Raw genomic sequence first — 23,077 nt, forward strand, 5'->3', positions numbered from 1 at the left:
CATAATCCTATTAGAAACAGCCAACAAGGGACTTCCCTGGTGGCACAGCGGTTAAGAACCCATCTGCCAATGCAGGGTACACGGTTCGAGCCCTGGTCTGGGAAGATCCCACATGCTGTGAAGCAACTAAGCCCGGGCGCCACAACTACTGAGCCTGCCCTCTAGAGTCCGTGAGCCACAGCTACTGAGCCCGTGAGCCACAACTACTGAAGCCCGCACACCTAGAGCCTGTGCTCCACAACAAGAGAAGCCACCGAAATGAGAAGCCCGAGCACTGCAGCGAAGCATAGCCCCCGCTTGACGCAGCTAGAGAAAGCCCGCGCACAGCAATGAAGACCCAACTCAGCCAAAAATAAATACATAAATAAATAAATTTATTTATAAAAATAAAAAAATTTAAAAAAGAAATAGCCAACAAAATATTTATTTAGACCTATTCTTTTTAATAATATGTCTCAGCTCCAGAGCTGTATCAGTTGAAGTCAGAACACAATTTTGAGTTGCTTCCGTATTATACCTACTAGTTTTCTGTGATGTATTAAAAAAAAAAAAATAGGGAAAGATCCTGATAATAAAGGTTAGCACTGACATAACAGGTGTACATAAAGAAATCCGTCTCCTAATTCAAAGGCAAAACATCACATATAAATTTAACTAAACAAATATTTCATTTTTCCTTTAGGATTGGGTCTTCAGTACATTTTCAAGTTGAATTATTAGCAATTAATCGAATCCTTAGTCTATGAAAGGCAACCTAGAGGCACCAGGGGAACGTCCATCCCCGTCCCCATCATTTTACCCATAACTAACTTTATGCTTTGATGACTTGTCCTTAAAGTTCTTGTTCTACAAAGGGTAGAATAAGAAGCATAAAGATATGCATGACCTGCTGATTATAATAATGCCTGTTACCCAGTTATGACCCATAATATCACAATTAGAGAAACATTTCAAGATTCTTCTGCCATGTGTTAACAAAATTGCTAAACTTTGTAAGACTTTCAGATACAGTCACAGCATTGGGAGGTCTTTAGAGGAGATTCTGCAGTGTACTTAGAGATGACAGATATACCCATGCTGAGAAAGAGGATATCCCAGGTCATCTAAACACTCTTATACCTCCCAGTCATGAATGGATGAGCCAGACTTTAAAAGGCGATAATGAAGAATTAAGTCCCTAAACACCCCCTGAGCTATGGATCATGCCATCCAAGGAAACAACAGACAAACTAACAAGCAAGCACAGCTTTACAGAAAATGTATTTTGAAAAGGAATAAAAGAGAAAAAAAAAATACATATAAAATAGGAGAGTAATAATAATATATGCTGTTTTATAGCATTTTCTATGAAATAGGTATTAATAACACATATTACTTCGTTAACTCTTGACAGAAATCCTTATGAACTAGGAACTTTCATTATGCTATCTTACAGATTGGGAAACTGAGGTGGGAGAGATTAAGTAATTTACTGAAGATCACAATAGCTATGACTGGTGTTACTTATGAAGACCCACATTCTGATTCAAGAGTCTACTTATCTTAATCTAGATACCAGCCTGCTTCTCGAAGAAAATGAATTTCATTTGCTGGCTTCTGTAGGAATAGAACTCTTTGGAACTTATTCCTGAAATGTCCAGAGTCCAAAGTCAATCCTGCCTCACTTAGTATCTTTCTCCCCTTTCCAGGATTGGACAATGTTAGAACAGTTGCTGTACTTTGTTACTTTACTAGCGTCACCTAGACTCCTTTTGTTTTCAGTTGGGTGATGTATTTGAGCATCTATGTAATACTATTATTTATCTGAATTACTGATGCAGTGACTAGGAAAGGAGGAAAGCTAAGTATTCGCGAATGTTTCAAACAAAGCCTGGGTCCACAAAAGGCTAAACGGTGCTTTCCAGAGGAGTGATCGGTAGACTCTTCTGTGGTTGTGATGGTGATGGAAGGGGCTGAGCCTGGAGAATCTGCTTTTTACCCAGACTCTCATTTTGATGGATCAGCATTCCCCCAGTCCTGTCACTAATCATGACTTATCCAGTGTGTACCAATGATCCTCTCTTTTTTGTTTTTCTATAATTGTCCTCCTTTCTACCCACATTTCTGCCTCTGCTATTTTTCATATTGACTCAAGTCTATCTCCTGGGTCTATCTCTGGAGTCTATCTCAAGTCTATCTCAAGTCTATCTCTGGGTCTCCTGTCGCTCTAATCTCCAGCTACACTTCACCCCCAATCCCAAGGACCCAGTGCTGATGAAATATGACATGTCGCTACACAGGAGAAATAAAAGGGCTTGTGGAATACGCAATTCATAAAGCCACAGGGAAATGTAGTAACGCTGGTGAATCTGCTGAATCTACTGTGGGACACTAGACAGTTTGGGGGAGTAAATTATCAAGAAGGACAGGTGAGATGAACTTTCAGAAGGTATATCCAGAGAATCACTCAGACATAGCAAAGCAGACATCACATAACTTAACTTTCTCTCCAGGAATCTTTGAGACTTGAGTTTGTTACTTTAAATTAGTGAACCAAATTGGAATGGATTTACTTTTGTCCAGCATCTATTCCTTCAGTACTTCCCGTCATGTATCAGATCTCCAGATACATATAATAATATAATGATAATACAAAATAATTCCATTTACCTTTTCACTAGATTCAGAAGGTTAATGGAAGCAATCAAGTTCTGTTATATGAGGTTATATACTTGAAAGACGGTGAGGTTGGTATTTATAAATCAATCATCATGAGTAATAACTAACTCTCTTCTGCTGTTAAAAAGCCTTTTATAACTGTTATTAATCACGTACCTCTAAAAAGCATGAAATATTATTTGGGACCACAATTAAAATATTGCTATTTGAAAGCAAAAATAAAAACGAAGCTGGAAGATTTGGTAATATACTTCCTCAAAACCCAATCAAAATAATATGCAGTATTTTTTTAACCTCTTTTATTGGCGACTTAAAGGGGCGGGGGGAAACAAGTGATTATTGACAAGATATAGGAAATTAGTCTAAATTTGAATTTAAGATACCATAGCTCAAAGAGCAACTTTTTTTTTCCCTTGAGAGGAGTGCTAGTAGACTAGGAGGCATGGGAAGAAAGAAGACACAGTTGTTCCTCAGTCTCCAGGACACACCCCCTACCCCCATACCAAAATCCCTGGATGCTCAAGTCCCTTATATAACATGGTGTAGTATTTGCACATAACCTACACATATCCTCCCACATACTTTAAATTAACTCTAGGTTGTATAATACTTAATACAATGTAAATGATATGTAAATAGTTGTGAATACAATGTAAATACTATGTATAGTTGCCAGCTCATAGCAAATTCAAGTTTTGCTTCTTGGAAGTTTCCAAAAATGTTTTTTTCCAAATATTTTTAATCCGCAGTTGGTTGAATCCCTGGACATGGTACCCACGGATATGGAGGGCCGACTGTATATATTTACTTTTGTATGTTTGACCTTTTTTAGTGCCATGTATTAATTTTTCAGATATTAAACATTGATTACTTAGTGAACATTTTACATTTTATTAGTTTTCATGGGGCAAACAAAATAAAATAGAACTAAAATTGACATCTTATAGAGTGCTGTATGTCAATTATATCAAACTGGAAAAAGAAAAGATGTGTGTGAAGTAGGCTTCTCAATAAAACTTTTCATATCCTGACAAAAAAATCTAAATCTCCAACTAGAAATTCACGTAGAAAGGAAAGGAGGAAATCCTTCCCATAACCAAGGTTAAGTAATACCTGTTCATTATTATCCTTTTAATTCACGTCATCTTTGATTCCTAATCTCATGTGAAACTTGCTTAAAATTCCACACACGATTTTAATCTTGAATCAGCATCTGTCTACATACTTAAAATTTGAGGGCCAGAATTATCTGGATAATGTCAACTTTTCTCTCTCCCATTATAACAGGCATCATTTACCACCCTCTCCCACCTCCCATTTTCCTCTCATCTTAGTTATATGTAGTGCCCCTGATGGACTCATGAGAAAAATATTATTACTAGTGATGGTTGCAAGAATTAAAAAATCAAATCCTCACACATAAATCTACTTTTTGAGGCTTTTAAAAGATCACTTAGCAGCCTAGAATTTAAAAAGAATCAAAGTATTCATATGGAAAGGTAATAAAAGGCAGTGTGATATGCAAACAACACAACTTAGTGGTACGTTTAATGGAAGTATCTGTACTTCTTCTATTTGTACAAAATGCACGGAGGACTAGTTTTTTAATGCCTGGAATATTTGTATTCTGACGTATTTTTAAAATAGAAAGATGAAAGAATGCTTTCAGATTCTGCTGCCAGTGAACCAAAAAATAAGATGGTATTTCCAATTCATTGTGTACATTACTTGTATGGATGACTGAAGCTTTTGAAAATTAAAATGCTTAATAAGCAAAGATTCATTTTTGCAGTTTATAAATAAATGACCGGATATTTGATTTTTATTTACATTTTAACTGGAAACTTAATTTTACTCACAATGAAATATATATGTATATACATTATACATACACACACAATGATGGGTCACAGTAAATTATGCATATATCTGTATTTTTAAACTACTCTCTGTTTTGAAATGGTATTGATCCTAGCAATAACACAAGACATTGTCTAAGTTCATTTTAGTCAAAATTAGTGTCTATGTGGAGAGAGAGAGATTTTAAGGAGGCATGGGAAATGCAGAAGCGGTGAGGTAGGAATGAAGGGAATTGTGATTTAAAATATACGCTTTAATATTTCACTTTCTTTATCTTAAATCCAACGTAGAAACAGGTTCAAGAGGAATTTGCAGACACATTCAAAGAGAACTGACAGTCAATAGAATATCTCTGTTCATTTCAGTTTCATAGAAACCAATGTGTTCCTACTTAAAAATACCAGTCCCTGGTCTATTTGCAATGGCCTTCAGTCAACTTTATTTAATCTGACTTCTGGTTTCCATTTTTCTTCCAAGTCTTTCATGGTTAATAACTTTTTCAAGATTTGTAAGATGATGAACATTTGTCAGGTAGGTTTATCTGCTTATAACACCTAGTTAATCAGAAGAGATCTGTTGAAAATCTATGATTCAGAAGTCCTCTTCCAAGCTGTTCTTAGCTTTACTCACCTGTGTCCTAATGAATCCTTTTGGCTGAAAACCTTTGCAAACACAATGATCAGACAACTCAAATGATGTGCCCTTCACTGGCTTCAGGCACTATTATCTATGTAGAAGTATTGAAAACCTTGCTTCTTTCTTTGACTGTAACTGCCTAACCTTACCCTGTCCTCTACTGCCAGATTAGGCCAGATCTGTTCTTTACTCAAAGAAACCCAATACTTACTGGATATCATCCAAGTGTCTAAAGTTCAAAGTATTTTACATCACTCTTCCCATCTCCCCTTCACTAGACTCTTACTCTGAGTCTCCATTCAAGATAAACAGATTTACTTGACAGACCTCCAAATATGCTCAGTATGGGCTCAGCACTGTCACTTATCTCAGCATCCCCTTGTCTAGAATGTCCCTTCCCTCTTCACCTCTTTTCAACCTGCTTCTTTGCCTGCTAAAATTCCACCGTCCTTTAAGGCCAACGTCAAATGTTAGCCCTTTCACAAACCTGTTCTTGATTCACCCAATAAGAATGATCTCCTCTTGGAGCAACTTTCTGCTCCTCCAATACTCACAGTCAACCTTGTCTTATTGCTTAGTCATATACTCCTTCCTCTTAGATTCTAAGCTCCTGGAGGAACAACAGTTTATTCTTCTCTGTACAAACCAAAGTATCATGTATTGTGTCTTTCACACAGTAGGGGCCCAACCAATACTGATTGAATAAATAAACAATGGAAGTGTAGACAAGCTATTTATTTAGCTGAAAACTTTTACAGGAGATTCTGGTTCCATTTTGGAGAAACCCAGGTCAATGTCTAAATTACCTCAGTTGTGCCTCTCTAAACAGGGTATAGATTTATATATGCAAGTGCCATACTAGCATTTCTTAAGCAAAAAATATAAAAGGTTTCTTTACATTAGTGTCTTCTTCAAAGAAGATAGAGATCATTCAAGACACCAGATTTTTCACTTACTTTGAGGATCTTTTCAAAGAAAAATGGTACTTTGAAGCAGTAAACATGATATAACCATCTGTTTGGGTTTTTTCCTACCAACTCAGCTAAGGGAAATCTTACTTCATATTGGCGGAATCACTGACAAGACTTTTAAACATAAAACGATTTGAGAAACAGAAAATGCAAAGCTGCCCATATTTTCACCACTGTGTGTACAGACTTTGAACAAATGTGATTAATAATTCACTTTTAAAAATTCAGTGGAACACCGGTAACCTAAGTGTCAGAAAACATGCCTAATATTCATGTTATAAGATAACCATGCTCATATCATACTTTAAAGATGTGAGCGGATGTGAGGTAATCCACGGCTTATAGGGGCAATCTTTCAATTTACCTTTCTTCTTTCCATTCAGTCTTTCAACACATTAATTAAAATGTCTATTAAATGCCTGGCACTACACTAGCACAAAAATACATGGTGAGCTCATAAAGACATGGTCCTTGTGTAAATTTTACTTATATATAGTCCTTTTTTTACACAAAATGTAACAGTTTCTGAACTGAAGCCATTGTTTTTCCCTAAAACCAGCTCTTCTGCTTAGAGTTGTAAATTTTGCTAATAGCATCATTTCTCTCCTTTCGTTTGAAGCCTCAGAATCAGCAAGGCCCTCAGTATTTGTCACACAAACTACTGCAATATTCTTCCTATTATGTGTACTAACTTCAGTTTTTTATACTTTAAAGCATTACAAAATATCTTGGTTCAGCTGCTTACATTTATTACTTATCTAATTATCTAATTAAGGACTCTTGAGGCAGTTATAAAATTGTCCCAAACTACTTTTCACATCTTAATATTTTTTGTAAAGCTACACCCAGCTTCATTCAAACTCAATTATTTACTATCTCAAACATATTCCACCAATTTCCTCTTCTGTATAGTATTTATTCAAGATATTCTTCCCTGTGACCTACTCTTCCCTCCCTACATAATCACAGAAATTATAACTTCCTTCAAGAAATATCTTAAATAATAATTTCTCTATAAAGTCTTAAAGGATTCTCACAGATGTTTACAAATATCTACAAATAAGATGTTTTCAAAGTACAAATATCATCACTTGTATTTTCTAAGGAACTCCCACATTCTGCTTCACTTTGTCTAATAGTCCACTAGGCTACACAATCCTAAGGCAGAGGTAGCTTTATTTACCAGTGTTCAGAGATGGTACTCAGAACTTTTATTTGCTTATTGGTATTTCTGATTACAAATCTTCTTCTGAATCCTACATATCTTCTAAGTCTTATGCTGAAATATGGTAATAGCGACCAACATGGTTCCCATACCAAGCAGAAGACCAATAATAAAACCCAGTGAAGGAAAGGGACTCTGATCTGTGGTGCTTTAGGCTTAGGCCATCCACAGACTTTTCATCACATCTATGGATTTCTTTTAACTTGCTTCTTTACTTACTCTTCCATTTTTATGTTTTTCTCTCATTCTTCTACTTTCTCTATCACTCCATGTTAGGCAAGCAGCGATATTCTCCAGCATTTTGCTTATTTCTGCTAGTAGCAATCAAGGATTAAATTTTTCTCACTCCTGGGATATACTATAAAAAATGATAATTGCCTTTCTAGGCTATTGCTAATCTCTAAACTAACCTCCAAAGTTTGTGGAGAAAAATAAAATGAAGAGAATTCAAACTGAATTTCAGTGTTTATTTTTTAAACTCAAATGAGTTGTCAGTCAACTTAGGTGGCATTAAAGGGGGGAAAAAAAACCAGTCAAATAACTAAAGTTAATATAATGTGGTTTTGAATGTGAATGTATATATTGATATATAAATAAATTTATATCGATCAACTGTATAAATTAAAAGAAAATGAAAATACTTCCACAGCTTTCTTAAGCACCTTTTCTTTCTAAGCTCTGTTCGCTTTCATGCAGTGAAAGCATGGAAATCATTTTCCATATTATCAAAAATGAAATAAAACTTGGAAAGAAAGCAGAGATGAATCTAAGCTGAAAATTATTATAACTACATTTTTTTCTGCAGAAAAGTTTTCCCAATAGCTATATTCTTTCTTAGGTTTTATTTATACCCATGACTTTGTGATATAAGACAATGGTTTTCCCAATAAATGTCCCTTTTGAAATATGGAGTAAATTAAAAATAGTAACTGTAGTGAAACTGTAGATAATTTAGAGTGAATGGGTAGAAAACCACTTACCCCCAGTTGCCACAGTGATTTCACGTAGGAAATGGCCATAAAATGGAAAATCGAAGGACAGATTCACTCTCTGCAAGGAACAACAACCAGAAAAGAAAATCAATAATGTGCATAATAGTAAATGTAAAATGAAGAGCCTTCTACCTAAAAGAAATGATGCTTCTACTTTGCACCACTATTATTGTAGTTGACTATTAGAACCTGAATCTTGGATGGAAAGAAAGATTTTTTTCCCCTGGTAATTAAATGTTTAAAGTATGTGAAAAGAATAAAGTTTTGCTGTTGTGGTCTGTTGATCTGTTCTTCAGTTACAAAGGGAATCTAGAAGTTTCAACTCTGAATCAAGCTATTCTCTTTAACATCACCACTGCCTCTCAGTTGTCCACTACAAAGTAGGTCAGCCATCACGATAATCTTAGGGTTCTTTTTAGTTTGATTAATCTTCTCCAAAATAGTAGAGCACGTTATCTGTCAAGTTTCACTGAATTTAAAAAAATATATATTTATTTTACAAAATTATATATTCAATTTATCTTCTGTACATCCCAGAACAAAAGGCAATTTTATGGAACAAGATACTTTGCACCTACAGATCTAGACCTGCAGATATTTTTATTTTTAAGATATGATAAACTCCCCAGATTCAGTATACAGATGACCCCTAAACAACAAGGGTTTGAACTGCGTTGGCCAGTTCCACTTATGAGGCATTTTTTTCCCAATAAATATAGTATCTGTGTTTTCATTTTACAGATCTTTAAATTATCAAAGTGTTGAGAAAACTTTGATTAGAGATCACAATATATGAAATCAAAAGAACTAGGGTTTGAGTCCTGATTCTATCCAGCCCTTGGGTGAGTCATTTGTCAATTTCCTTATTTTTGAGGCAGAGATACCAGTGTGTGGATTTTCAAATGTGCGGGGACTGGCAGCCCTAACCCCCAGCGTTGTTCAAGGGTCAACCGTTTTATGTCCACTTTTAAAAGCACAGAATCAAAGAATAAAAAATTCCGGTTACTAGAAAGCTACTTTTACTTTGTAGAGAGGAAAACTGGAGAGACTTAGGAAGAAAGTTCATAAATTTTGCCCCTCTTTTTTCTAAAAAGGGATCTGAAGCTTTGGATATATATATTTATAATATATCTTTATATATCTCTTTATATAGATAGATAGTAAGATAAAAACAAGACACAACAAAGCAAAACAAAGAAAAAGAAACCCTAGATATTGTGTATGTTTGAAATGATATGAACCAGATATATTATTATTAGGCAAGAAACAAGAAAAACAGGGAGCTATAACAAAGGTGGTTAGCTGAAATAAAAGGATCCATAGGGAAATTAATCGGCTGATTTAGAGCCTAATAGCATGTACAAACTACCTATAGTAAAAGATTATGTTAAAATTCAACAATTTCTATATCATATCTCTCCCAATATACAAATTTAAAAAAAAGAGAATTATATATAGCTAGATTAAATTTAGCTCTTTCCAATTGTACAAATGATTGCTTTTTTATATCCATCAGAGATTTCTAATGACTTATTTGGCATGATATTAATCATTCAAAATTTACAGTGACTTTCCATTAGGTTTTTTTTCTTTCCTTTTTAATGAAAGCTGCATCTTCAGAAAGGGTTTATCTTCATTTTTATTTTATGCTGACTAATGGGAACAACAAAATCTATTTTCACTGCACTAACTGAAATGAGTGGTTACTAATAACCCTAACATAAAAGCTTCAGTGGCAAAATCATTATCGCAAAGAAAAGGTCAGACATAATTTTATAAAGGCACTTGCTGTAGTACACTGTTCTCCATCATTCTAATTTATTTCCACGCTCATGTGCAAATCGGTAAAATTTACAGCCCTTTGGAATTCTCACTTCCAGAATAAGAGTTTGGTTTAAACATCTATCACTAACATATCAAAGATGAACCAGAGGAATATGACAATTTTTCAGCCACAACAAATGTTTAAATATTTTAGAATAAAATTGAGATAAACAAATATATAAGTTAAAGACTGTTTTTGAGAAGTAAATAAGTTCTCAAGGAAAAACTGCTGATATATTATCCTGAAGCCCAACATCAATGATTGAAATGTTTCCCTGTTTAAATGACCAGATACCTTAGTTATCACCATGGCCTGCTTCACACTAATAATGGCAATGACAATTTAGAAAGGTGTTACCTTCTCAATAGTTGTGAAATCTACCCATTTCTCTCCAGGTACTACTGACACCCTTCTCCAAGTATAGATCACTTTTTTTTTTTTGCGGTACGCGGGCCTCTCACCGCCGCGGCCTCTCCCGTTGCGGAGCACAGGCTCCGGACGCACAGGCTCAGCGTCCATGGCTCACGGGCCCAGCCGCTCGGCAGCACGTGGGATCCTCCCAGACCGGGGCACGAACCCGAGTACCCTGCATCAGCAGGCGGACCCCCAACCACTGCGCCAGCAGGGAAGCCTAGTATAGATCACTTTTAGCGTAATAACTTGCTCACAGGTGTCTTGGCTCCATTTTCCCTGGAATTCATTCTCCATACTATCTAGCATATCACTCCCCCACTTCAAATCATTCAATCTAGAATCCCATTGACCCTGGAATCATGCCAAAATAGTGAAAACGAGTTCTAAGACCCACCACTAACTGGTCTCTCCTACCTTAAGATTCTCCCTTCATATTTTCTGTTCAGGCCAGCCTTCTAGAATAACTTTTAGTTCCTTGAAACTGCCACCCTTAACCCTGGGCTCTGGTACTTCAACATGATGTCTCTTCTGACTGAAATGGTCTCTCAACCTTGGCCGGTCATGGCGCCCACGTTCTTTGGCTTAGTTTGGTTGGTACGCCAAACCTGACATAAGAACTTGGAGCAGATAATTTGTTTGGAAAGTGACCCTAGGAAGCATTTGCTAAAGGAGGTGGGAAAAGTGAGACAAGGAAAAGAGAAAAACTAGTAACAGCTATTGGTTGTGTTACCACTATAGCCAGGTCTCCCCTTGGAGACCTTCTGAGAAAGAGTGGGGGGAAAATATGCCTCAGAATCATCTCATTGGAGGTTAGGAGGCTGGGCTACTTATCCATCAACGCCTATCTCCTGTCGATCAAAGGTGCTCCTGTGGGCAGATGAATCCCCCCTTCCCCAGGATTACCCTTGCTTACCCTCAGGCAGAGAGAAGAGCCACAGCACTTGATCTGAGGAGTTGCTAGTATATTAGAAGCTGCCTCCCACAGCTTCAAGTGAACTCAGGGAGGCAGAGGGGATATGGGGCAAAGCATCAAGAGGCACCGCGAAGTGTCACATCCTCAGAGTCCTACCGTGACTTCTTAGCCCAAGTTAGGCTTCCTACTGTATCTCACCTAGCATTCTCTCTATATACATGCACACGTGAAACAAGCGCATGGGGTTCAGATTTTAACTGCTTCAAAGTGAAACTCGGCATCAGGGTGGTTAAGAATGGCCCAAGTGGGAAACCAAAATTTAAACCCAGATTTGAAAGACAACAAAGACAATGCTCTTAATTACTGAGCTATTGAAAATAAAGTGATAAGAAGTGTCACACTTAAAGGCAAATTTTTGAAAATTATCATCCCTCCTTAAAACACATACAAACACAGACACACACACACACACACTCAAACACACACACACACACACACACTACTGAAACATAAACAAAAATCATTAAGCACTAGAATTTCATGAAGGGCTTTAAGCTAATTTATTATATATTCAGTATAATTACCCTCTGGGTAATTGGATCATTATTTTATCTCAGTATGGTATATAAAACAGGCATGGGCGGGGAGCTAAAGGAAAGTTTTATTTGTTCATTCATTCATTCATGCAGTCAGAAATCATTTATTCAACACCTTATATGTACCAGGCACTTAATCAGGGTCTGAGCATCATACAGTAAGTCCCACCCAGTTTCTTCCTTCAAGGAGTTCAGAAGATGGTGCAGGAGAGCAACATGGAAGGATAAACAAGTAGGACCAGGCAGGGTCAGAGTAAGGACCCAGAGAGAACACCTAACCCAGAGGAGATGGCATTGAAACTCTTTAAAAGGAATCACCAGAAGCTAGTCAGATGAGACCTGAAGGCATGGGAGTGGAAGGGATTGTAAAAATATATGTAGAAGGTAAAACTGGAAGGATCGTGATTAATTGTATATAAAAGCTGGGAGCGGGGAAGAGCTGTCTAGAATGTAGGACAGGTTTCTAGCTGGGTGACTGGTGGACCATAATCCACCAACTGAATTGATGAATACGGGAAGAAGAGCTATTTTGGTTAGGTGTGAGAAGGCTTGCTGTGTCACTAATTAATTACATATCCTTTAACTATATAATTAAAAAAAAAACCCCAAATTGTAAATGCCACAGAGGACCCTTCTGAAATCAGAAGGGTAAACAGAAAAAGAAACGTAATTTTGAAATTTAGTTGACTTAATTGATGTACATGACAGAAATGAATGTTTTCCTATCTTGGATCTCATCCCATAAGAAATATCTAATGTAAAAGGAAGAAGCATTTCGGAAAACTGTCATGTGAAGACACAATAAATTAATTAACAGGGCGAAATATAAAATGAAAACTCAGAAGTGAAATTTTAACAAGCATGTGTGGCATAAATAAAATCAATTGAATTTGCTAATTCCTTACACTCTGCAGAAAGGAGGGGTATCATAATTTTGAGACAAGCATAGGAAGTATCACAGGGGGGAGAAGAAATTTATGAAGCATGCTTTGAAAAGTTTGCAGAAGCATATAGATAGGTTCTAGGTGGTGTGTTGCAAATTTATGGCAGGTACAGCCATGTATGACTGTGACTTTTAAAACCACATCATGCTCCCTCACAGCATGCCCCGCGGAATCACTGCTGGGAACAGACTATCAGAGGCAATTAGGGCCATGCTCAGGGATCTCTAAGTACGTCCCCACCTCTTACTGCCTCTTTTACATATTTTTCTTATGCCTATCGCCATCCGGCTTCTGACTAATTATTATGATCTCTGCTAATTCTTTCTTAATGACACAAGAATTATAAACCTATGTAAACACTATTCCAGGTTTACTTGTTTGCCTATTTCTCAGTGGTATTACAAAGATAAATTAATTAGTCAATGCTTGTAAGACCTTGAAGACAGAAACTATTAGGTTAAGAATCTGGAGTGGGCACATTTATAATCCTAAAAGCCATTTAAAAGGTCATTAATAAAAACTGCCTTTTGTTTTAAGACAGCTTCTTATTTACAGTAATAAGGTTATACTCTTCTGGTTCCCCCAGCCTTGATTTCATCTTTATAAAGTATAGTCTTGATGAAAGCAGCTTGTGGGAAAAATATTAGTAGTAACTACTCTTTTAGGAACTGCTGATCTCTTGAGTTCATGACAGCAAAGGGTCCAGAGAATATGGGCAGTATCCATTTATTTAAGAATAAATTCATGGATTAATCATTAATTTCTATACATATATTTTAACATTCTATTTTTAATCATTCAAATCATTTCATGTTTGCAGGGCACATGTTTGTATCTTGAAGCTGTCACATAGGTGGGATGATGATGGTGATGATGATGATTGACAAAGTGAGATTTGTGTTATTTTTTCCAAAGACAATTTCAAAAGTTAGACGGAGTCAGTTTGTTTATTTATGTCAAATATTAACTTTGAGAGGAAATGAAAATTTTAAGAAAAGATACTTTTTGTTTTATTTACATAGATATTTCTAGTGATACTGGCTTTCATCGAAATACCTGAATAAATTATCTTATTTCCAGTAATATTTATATCCCTAATAAATAAAAATGATTGAATAATCCTTATTAGATAACTTTTTATATATAACTATGAATAAATTTAATTTCTTAATTGGGATGTGACATATTCTTCCATAATGCACAAAACATTCTTGAACCTGAATAAGGTCCACATAAAATTCATTCACCTATAAATGCTTAGAACAGATTATTGCAGTCCTTTGTTAACCACAGACACAAATTTTAAAATCTTCTTTTAGTGGAAATAGATGGAACTTTATTTTTAAATTTTCAAAGATTCTTTTCTAATTTTTGAATGATCTAGCATGGTTTTAGAGTCAGACAGACTTGAAATTACATCCCAGCTTTGGTACTTTGTAGCTGTGTGATTTCGTAAATCATTTAACCTCTTTAAGGCACAGTTTGCTCATCTGTAGTCAATACATTTCTTCAAAGGGTTATTTTAAGGATCAAACGACCAAATGACACCTGGACCTTCATAAGCACTGAGTCAATATTATATTATGTACCTGAAGGCGTCTAGCATAGCAGTAGTTCCTTAAAATTCATTTCCTAAATAAAAATAGCTCCCTGTTTGACTCCTAATAAGTAGATGGAAATGATTTGACATATGCTGTTTCTAATATCAATGCAGGCATATTCCTTTTCTAATAGAATCATATGACAATTAGACATTATGTTCCTCAGAAACGTTATGATGTTTTCAGTTCTGTTATATTGAAATAATCATAACTACTGTATTTACTGGTGTTAGGAGAATGAAATTAGCATTTAATATATCAGACATTATGCTAAGTATTTTGCCTGCATTTAGCAAGTATGAATGCTAAAATTAGGTAAAAGTATGACAAGAAACAGGATGTTGATATGCACAAAGTATCTTCCCAAAAGATACTAGATAATTACCAAAGGAAAAATAGTAAGTTTACAGTGAAGAAACAAAATCTGGCAGACATCACCTTAAGCAGGTGATCAAAGTTAACATCACCAGTCATACTGACATCACGTACCTCCTGGTGTGATGCATGATGAAGGACAAAATATCATTCCCCTAGTATTCTTGCCAAAAATAGATACCTGTGTTTAATCATGAAGAAGCAGTAGACAAACCCCAAATCAGGATCACTGTACAAAATAGCTGGCAAAGACTCTTCAAAATGTCAAGTTCATGAAAGATAAAGAAAGATGGAGAACCTGTCATAGGCTGGAGGAGACGAGACTAGATTTGACAAATAAATGCAATGTAGGTCCTGGATTGGATTCTGGATAGGAAAAAAGATGGTTTGGGGACAATTCACAAAATGTGAATAAGGCCTGTAGATTCATTAAGAGTATCACACCAACATTAATTTCTTGGTATTGATAATTGTACCATGAGTATGTAAAGTGTTAATATTTGGGGAAGCACGGTGAAAGCTATATGGGAACCCTTTCAATAATTTTTCCAAGTTTATTTATGAGCCTGAAAGTATTCCAAAACAAAACTCTAGAAGGACAAGTAATAAGTTCAAACCACCAGCAGTAGTAGAGCCAGGATTTCAGTCCAATATGCTTGACTCCAGAACTCCTGAGTCTTGACCACGATATCATTCTATCTCCCTTCTTTTACACTGGGTGATCCTTTTCCTACCTATTAACAGACTTTCTATAGCTGTGTTTTTCTACCTGATACTCTTAACATTGTCAGTGACTCATATCTTTGTTCTCAGTAGACATAACTTAATTTTCTTTAAAATTTAATAACAAGGAAAATAGCTAGAAAGCTCCCAGGTGTCTGAGGCAAAAGCCACACACGCAAAAATCTGAGGAAGGTAGAGAGCAGTGTTCTCAGATGAAATGCACCAAATCACAGGGGCTAGTGCCACGCTGGGTGGAGCTGTAGTGAGCGGCACACCACTGAGGTCTGATGGCAACGCGGTGGGTCCCTTCTCACCAGGTAATGGGTACAGCCTGAACTACTCTTTTTTGCACATTTGAGGATCAGATGCTTCCATTTCTTATCCTCCAAGGATAGATCTAAGGGCCTATTCTCTAAACTTACAGAACATTGATTGATTTATTTTTTTACAATTGTCAATGGTAATGGCCTTTCACGGGTTTATTCACCTATTTAACAAATATATTCACTTATAAAAGTAACATAAACAGACAGATAGTAGAATGATAGAAATATGAGTATATATATGTATGTAGATATAGATAGAAAGATTTAAATCAGTAAGTTTCCACAACAAGCAACTACTAAAGAGAGAAAATGTACTATGCAGAGGCATTTCCATGTGGTTGACAGAAGTGCAAGCTTCTTTTGTATACCCTAAAGTAAGATCCTGCTTCTAGGCCATAAAAGAGCTGAGTATATTCCAGAAATAAAATAACTGCAGGGCAGGATGACTTGAAACAGTTTCACCACGTCGGATTTTTACAAAATGCAATTTTAAACAAACTCTCACACTCCCGGGAGGAGTGAACAGAACATGGGTCTTTAATCCAGTGACTGAAAACACCGGAAACCTAATTAAAATATCAAAATGTCCATGGAAAGGGACTAATCAATACGCAAATATACAGGGAAGGGAGTGGCTCCTTTTAGAAATAAAGCCCATCAACTGAATTGATTTTCTGAGTTAGAATTTCTAACAGCTTCAGCACTTTTTTCATAACAGAGCAGAGAACTTAATTAACCCCACCTATGGAATGACACTCTGCGTGGGACTACGGATAAATTAGAAAACAAAATGTAAACATTTTGCAGTTACCTGATGCTTGCTCATATGAACTTGAGATGAAGTGAATTATCATCATATCTTTTGAGCCCTCCCATTGCACGGTTCCCAGAAACACCTGGCTTACCGTAGCTTGCCTATACTTGCATGTTTTGAGAATCATTCAAATTAATGTGACTATTTACCATTCAGGCGGAGTGCAGAACATAAGTCTGTTCAGGGGCACAGAAAGTAAAACAGGATTTTATAAAGAAGCCCTGGGAGGGCAGGTAGGGGAAGGGGAGAACCAGACGTCACTTCTGAATTTTTCATGCTGCTCTAGGAACAAGGCAGTGATTCTACCAGGCTTCTCAAACCTGAGTGTGCAGGGCAATCACTTAGGGTTCTTGTTTAAAATAGATTGATTCAGTAGATGTGGGGGGGAAGGGAGCTAAAATTCTGCATTTCTAACAAGCTCCCAGAGCTACTGAGACTGCCCCAGGAATCCCACTTGGAGTGGTCAAGGCTTTATGTCATATAAATGGTCTTTGAAACTCTAAAACAGTGCTGTAAGGAAGCTCTGACGAGCGTGAAATGGGTTAAAAGGATAAATAGACTTGATTCCGGATAACATCATCTCACTTCATCTGTTAGCACTCAACTGACCTGAAATTTTCCATTTAAGGAAGTAAAGGATAGAGGTACCTCCTAGCCCAGCACCTTTAAAGCAATGATTTGCAAAACCTCTTTGCAGCCCCAGTACACCTGAGGGCAATGACACTGGTTACTTCCTTGACCAGGGACTTGGACAGGGCAGGAAAAGTATTCCTATGAGTTCATCCTTGACAGTTTGAAAATGTCCTCCCTTGCCTCGGTTGATTATAATCTGTCCTCCCTTCTTTCCTGTCACTGGAAAATGACTGTTTTAAAGTTAAAATGCTCACATGACGATGGTTAGTATCGATCTTAACAGACATCAATAGAGCTGTAGTAGCCAGGGTTTCAACATTGTACAAATGTTAAATCATTCCATTCTAGTAACAACCTTAGAAAGTAGGTACCATTGTCATTCCCATTTTACAGCTGAGGAAAGTGATTAACAGACAGTAAATAACAGACTTCAAGTCACCCAGCTTATAGTTGGCAAAAGTGGGGACTCACATCCAGGCAGCCTGTTTCTAAGCCCACATGCTTAAATGCTATATCAAGGTGCCCCTCAACTGACACTGAAACAGCAGGTAAAACATTGACCAGCTGAAATTGGTTTTGCTCCCTTCAATCAGGTTGTTGATTAATCAAACCTGGAGTTATTTTACAGAGGCAGCAGTGCGCACGTGCAAGACAGGAACCCAGGCCTCCAGGCTGACCCTGGAACTTAGACTCTTCAGTCTACAGAACTCAAAGAATAGAAATGCTTCCACTGGTGCCCTTTACGAAGTGAGAAGTCCTTCAATAAGGAAAATCCAGCTCCCAGCAGCAGAAGTAACTTGAGACTAGTCAATCAGCTTCCAAGTTTGAAATTCCCCTAACCCCTTAAATTTCACCCCAGACTTGGATCTGAGACAGATTTAAGCTCTGCCTGCCTCCCAGCCATTCAACCTGCAATAAAGCTGTTTCCTTTCTCAAACAAAGGTGTCACAGTATTGGCTTCTATGCACGTCAGGCAGGGAGTCCTTGCTTGGTAACAATGTGTTAAGATTTGGAATTCAGTGCTGGCAGAGCTCCTGGGAAGGATGATTAAATCATTCAAAACTTGACTACAGGTTGAAATCAAAATTTAGGCCAGGTCCAATTTTAACTCTTCAACCTCCTCTGCTAACAGCTCCCCTTTTATTATTTTTTTTAACTTTTTACTTGGAAATAATTTCAAATTAAAGTTACAAGAATAATCCAAAGAGCCCCCTGCATCATTTATGCAGATTCACCAGCGTTTAACATTCTGCCACAGTTGGCAATTTTTGGATTTTTCAAAAGCTAAGTAAATTGATGCCTCTGAACACAGCTTCCAAGAGCTGCTCCTTTATCCAGCCTACCCATATCTACAGTTTGCTCTGCAGGGCTCAGGGCTCAGGTGCCTAAACTCAGCCTATTTATCAGGAGCAAAACTTACTTCGCATTTCTTCTCAGAGAGTGGCTGCATAACAAGAAATTCCTGGCAATGTATCATTAATTGAGAGTGGCTAAAAGTGTTCTACTTCTGGTCCCACTGGAGTGGAACAGAGCACCTTCAGTGAAAAAAGGATGAGACACCTACTTTCTGGGGCTGCACAGAAGTTCTGATGGGAAGGCAATTTATAAACAAACCATGTGAGACCTTCACTATTTTGCCTAGAGTAATCATCCACCACCTAAGTCACAGGCTGTAATTTAGTAAGAAGAAACAGACAAAAAAAAAGATATTGAAAATAGGTATAAAATATATTTTTAAAAGATACTAAAATGCTAGCTTGTTCAAGAAATCTCAATTCCAAAATGTCTTAAGTCTTTCATCTTCTACAATTTAAGATTTTTCACAAGAATTATACCTACTTGCTTTTAGTTATATTTACTCTTAAGGAACATTATAGTCCATCTATATTTTGCTAATTTTTCTGTGCTACGAAGCATTTTCCTTGCAAAAGAGTCCTGTGAAAGCTTTATCATTTAATAACTTCAGGATGAGAATATGTTTTACACTCATGTTATCTAAAATTAACCCTTGTTAAGTCTTCATGGGGTCCTAGAGATATCTCGGAAAGGATGATTAAAAACAGGTCTGAGGCTTCCCTGGTGGCGCAGTGGTTGAGAGTCCGCCTGCCAATGCAGGGGACATGGGTTCGTGCCCCCGTCCGGGAAGATCCCACATGCCGCGGAGCGGCTGGGCCCGTGAGCCATGGCTGCTGAGCCTGCGTGTCTGGAGCCTGTGCTACGCAATGGGCGAGGCCACAACAGTGAGAGGCCCGCGTACCGCAAAAACAAACAAACAAACAAAAAACAGGTCTGAGAAGAGAATCTAGGATGAAAGACAAGAGTAAATGGATTTATTCATTCCACCTGAGATATGGCTGCCTGGCTTCAGGGTCCCTTTTTAGCAGCTGTTACAATTATAAAAGATTAATGTGAAACCTTCCAAGAGGGTTTCACAGAAACCTTAAGTATTCATCTCACTTGTGACTTTAAAAAGATGAGTAGAGGACTTCCCTGGTGGTGCAGTGGTTAAGAATCCGCCTGCCAATGCAGGGGACACGGGTTCGATATCTGGTCCAGGAAGGTCCCACATGTCGCAGGGCAACTAAGCCTGTGCACCACAACTACTGAAGCCCCTGCGCTTAGAGCCCGTGCTCTGCAACAACAGAAGCCACGGCAATGAGAAGCCCGTGCGTACGGCAACGAAGAACAGCTGCTCGCCGCAACTAGGGAAAGCCTGTGCACAGCAACGAAGACCCAATGCAGCCAAAAAAAAAAAAACCGAGTAGATATTTATCTATCTAGGATTTTTTTACAGCCATCACTGGTAACAGAGAATGTATGATTACTTCCTATGACTCTAACTTTATATAAAGAATGGTGCCTGTCCTCTACTAAAGATACAGTATTGGAGAAATGAGATTAAATTGAACTGAAATATGATGAATTCAAGTATGATTTTTAAAAAGAAGGTATGTTCTTGCTTTGGAAAACTAAGGTTTGTAATCTGCATAAAAATTGAACACTGTACTTCACAAGGCCACTATCTTGAAGAATTTCCAAAGTCCCTTACATGTCTAAAATATTAGATGGGGATGTTCAACCTGTGTCATTAATGCCATTGGTGGAAGAGGGACTACATCCTTACTTGTCCACTTGGAGGGAAGTGGACCAGCTTACATGCCTGGCATGCAGAGGAGCTCGGTTACTCTGAGCTCATACTGATTTTATGGAATGGAACAAAAGAAGGCCTTTCTTTTCCATAAAAGGCCCTCAAATAATACTTTCTTCACGACAGATATTCTCAAAGTTGATAAATGATTTCAGTATGATAATAATAGTAAAATGAATTAATTAAACCAAAATTAAGGTAGGCACATGCAGACACAACTCATCCCAGTCTGTTATTAAACTAGAGGGAAATCCTGTATATGAAGACAAGTGAGGCCAGGTTGATGAACTGTGTATGTCTTACTTGAAATGAAACAACTCACAAGACAGAATGCAGCAAGTTTATTCAACCAGTCAAAAATAAAAATAAATAAAAGCAACTTATTGTTAGACACTGCAAACAGGACTCAGGCAAAAATATGTGGTCTAGATAATAGCCTAATAGAGATAGCAAATTAAATTGCCTTTTGAGTTAATCGTTTAGAAAAATAAGCACTTATCAACAGATATTCTGATGCGCGGAAAAAATGAAATGGTGCAATATGAGAAAACAGTTGACTAAAGTCACCACAGGCATCCAGATATAGCTCTCCCAACACCAACATTATGGAAATGTAAGAGCAATGGAAATGCTAGTCAAAATGGTGCTATTTTCCTTGGAAAAAAGAAAATACCTCCAGAAAGCCTAATTTTTGTTTAATGACGTTTTCTGTATCTATTTGAGTAGTCTGAGGATCCCCACAGACAACAGTCCAATTTTTAAATTTTAAAACAGTCCACCATCAAAAACTATACCAGTTTCATCAAAAACCTTACCTGCTCTATGACGGAGACATAGGAGAGCAGCACTTCATTTTGCTAGTGTTTCTTATATAAAGAATCAATCTTCTTACTAACATATAGAAAGATAATTTAAAAAAAAAATTTTTTTTTAAAGTCAGGGTATGTTTGTCTGGCAAAAAGCAGACTGGCAATTTCTTGGCAGAAAATTATATAGAGATATTATATAGATATATAGATATATATCTGTAGAAAGAGACTCTTAGAGATTACTTAGGAATTAACTTACTTGGGGGTTACTATTTTTTATTAGGACTCTCAAAAAACAATGCCTTACTACCTCATTGTTATTTTCAGCATCCTTTCATATCTCATTTTTATTCTTTTTCTTTATTTAAAATTTATTTATTTTTGGCTGCTTTGGGTCTTCGTTGTTGTGTGCGGGCTTTCTCTATTTGCGGTGAGCAGGGGCTACTCTTTTTTTTTTAATAAACGTATGTATTTATTTATTTTTGGCTGTGTTGGTTCTTCGTTGCTGCACGCGGGCTTTCTCTGGTTGTGGCGAGCGGGGGCTACTCTTCGTTGTGGTGTGTGGCCCTCTCACTGCGGTGGCTTCTCTTGTTGCGGGCTCTAGGCGCACAGGCTTCAATAGTTGTGGCTCGTGGGCTCTAGAGCACAGGCTCAGTAGTTGTGGCGCACGGGCTTAGTTGCTCCGCGGAATGTGGGATCTTCCCAGACCAGGGCTCGAACCCATGTCCCCTGCATTGGCAGGTGGATTCTTAACCACTGTGCCACCAGGGAAGCCCGAGGGCTACTCTTTGTTGTGCTGTGTGGGCTTCTCATTGAGGTGGCTTCTCTTGTTGTGGAGCACGGGCTCTAGGCGTGCGGGCTTCAGTAGTTGTGGTGCATGGGCTCAGTAGTTGTGGTGCACAGGCTTAGTTGCTCCGCAGCATGTGGGATCTTCCCAGACCAGGGCTCAAACCCGTGTCCCTGCATTGGCAGGCGGACCAGGGAAGCCCCATTTTTATTCTTGAAGTAGCACTGGAAGGTTGTCAAGGCAGGCATTTCCCCCTTCATTCCAGGTTATAAAATTGAGGTCCAAGAGGCCAGAATCTGAGAAAATGAGTTTTGGAGCCAAGGTCTCACAACTTCTACAACCCCAGACTCCTTCTACTGGGACAGAGGTACTTCTCCAGAAGTTGTGAATAAGAATTTCATAAACTGTGGTTTCAAAAGATAAAATAATTCTAATTTGTCTGGTTGTTGAATCAAACTGTGTGTCCAGCAATAAACTAAAATATATGGATCTAACAGTACATAAGAAAATCTCAAAATTGTGGCATTTGAAGGTCCTCATAGAAGGAAAAATAAGTCTGGACTGGTTCCTAGGTTTGTAGTTAGAAACTTCTAGATCTGCAACCTGATAACTGAGGACTTTGAATAAGGAACAAAAAAACCCAAATAAGTACCAGTATTTGAATGTAAGGGGCTTGGCTCTTTGCTTGTCATATGATAGGGAATCATACAAAATTTTCACTTTTCTTTATCTATGAAGACATGCTCCTTCCTTTAATGTGTCCAACTGTAAAACTAGGTTTTAACATCTGTTTTTACTGCAAATATGATTTAAGAAATGTTATTTAA

At 37.4% G+C, this 23,077-nt stretch overlaps 1 protein-coding gene across 3 annotated transcripts in view; it reads right to left on the reverse strand.

The window, feature by feature from the left end:
• Positions 1-23,077, reverse strand: part of PLXDC2 (plexin domain containing 2) — a 414,801-nt gene that overhangs the window by 189,798 nt on the left and 201,926 nt on the right. For all 3 annotated transcript variants that reach the window (XM_060293095.1, XM_060293094.2, XM_030837117.2), the window contains one exon: positions 8,331-8,400. In XM_060293095.1, the coding sequence (XP_060149078.1) occupies positions 8,331-8,400 (70 nt within the window). The remainder of the gene's footprint in view (positions 1-8,330; positions 8,401-23,077) is intronic.

This window comes from Globicephala melas, chromosome 2 (assembly GCF_963455315.2).
Source record: "Globicephala melas chromosome 2, mGloMel1.2, whole genome shotgun sequence".
In the NCBI taxonomy this organism is placed as follows: Eukaryota; Metazoa; Chordata; class Mammalia; order Artiodactyla; family Delphinidae; genus Globicephala; species Globicephala melas.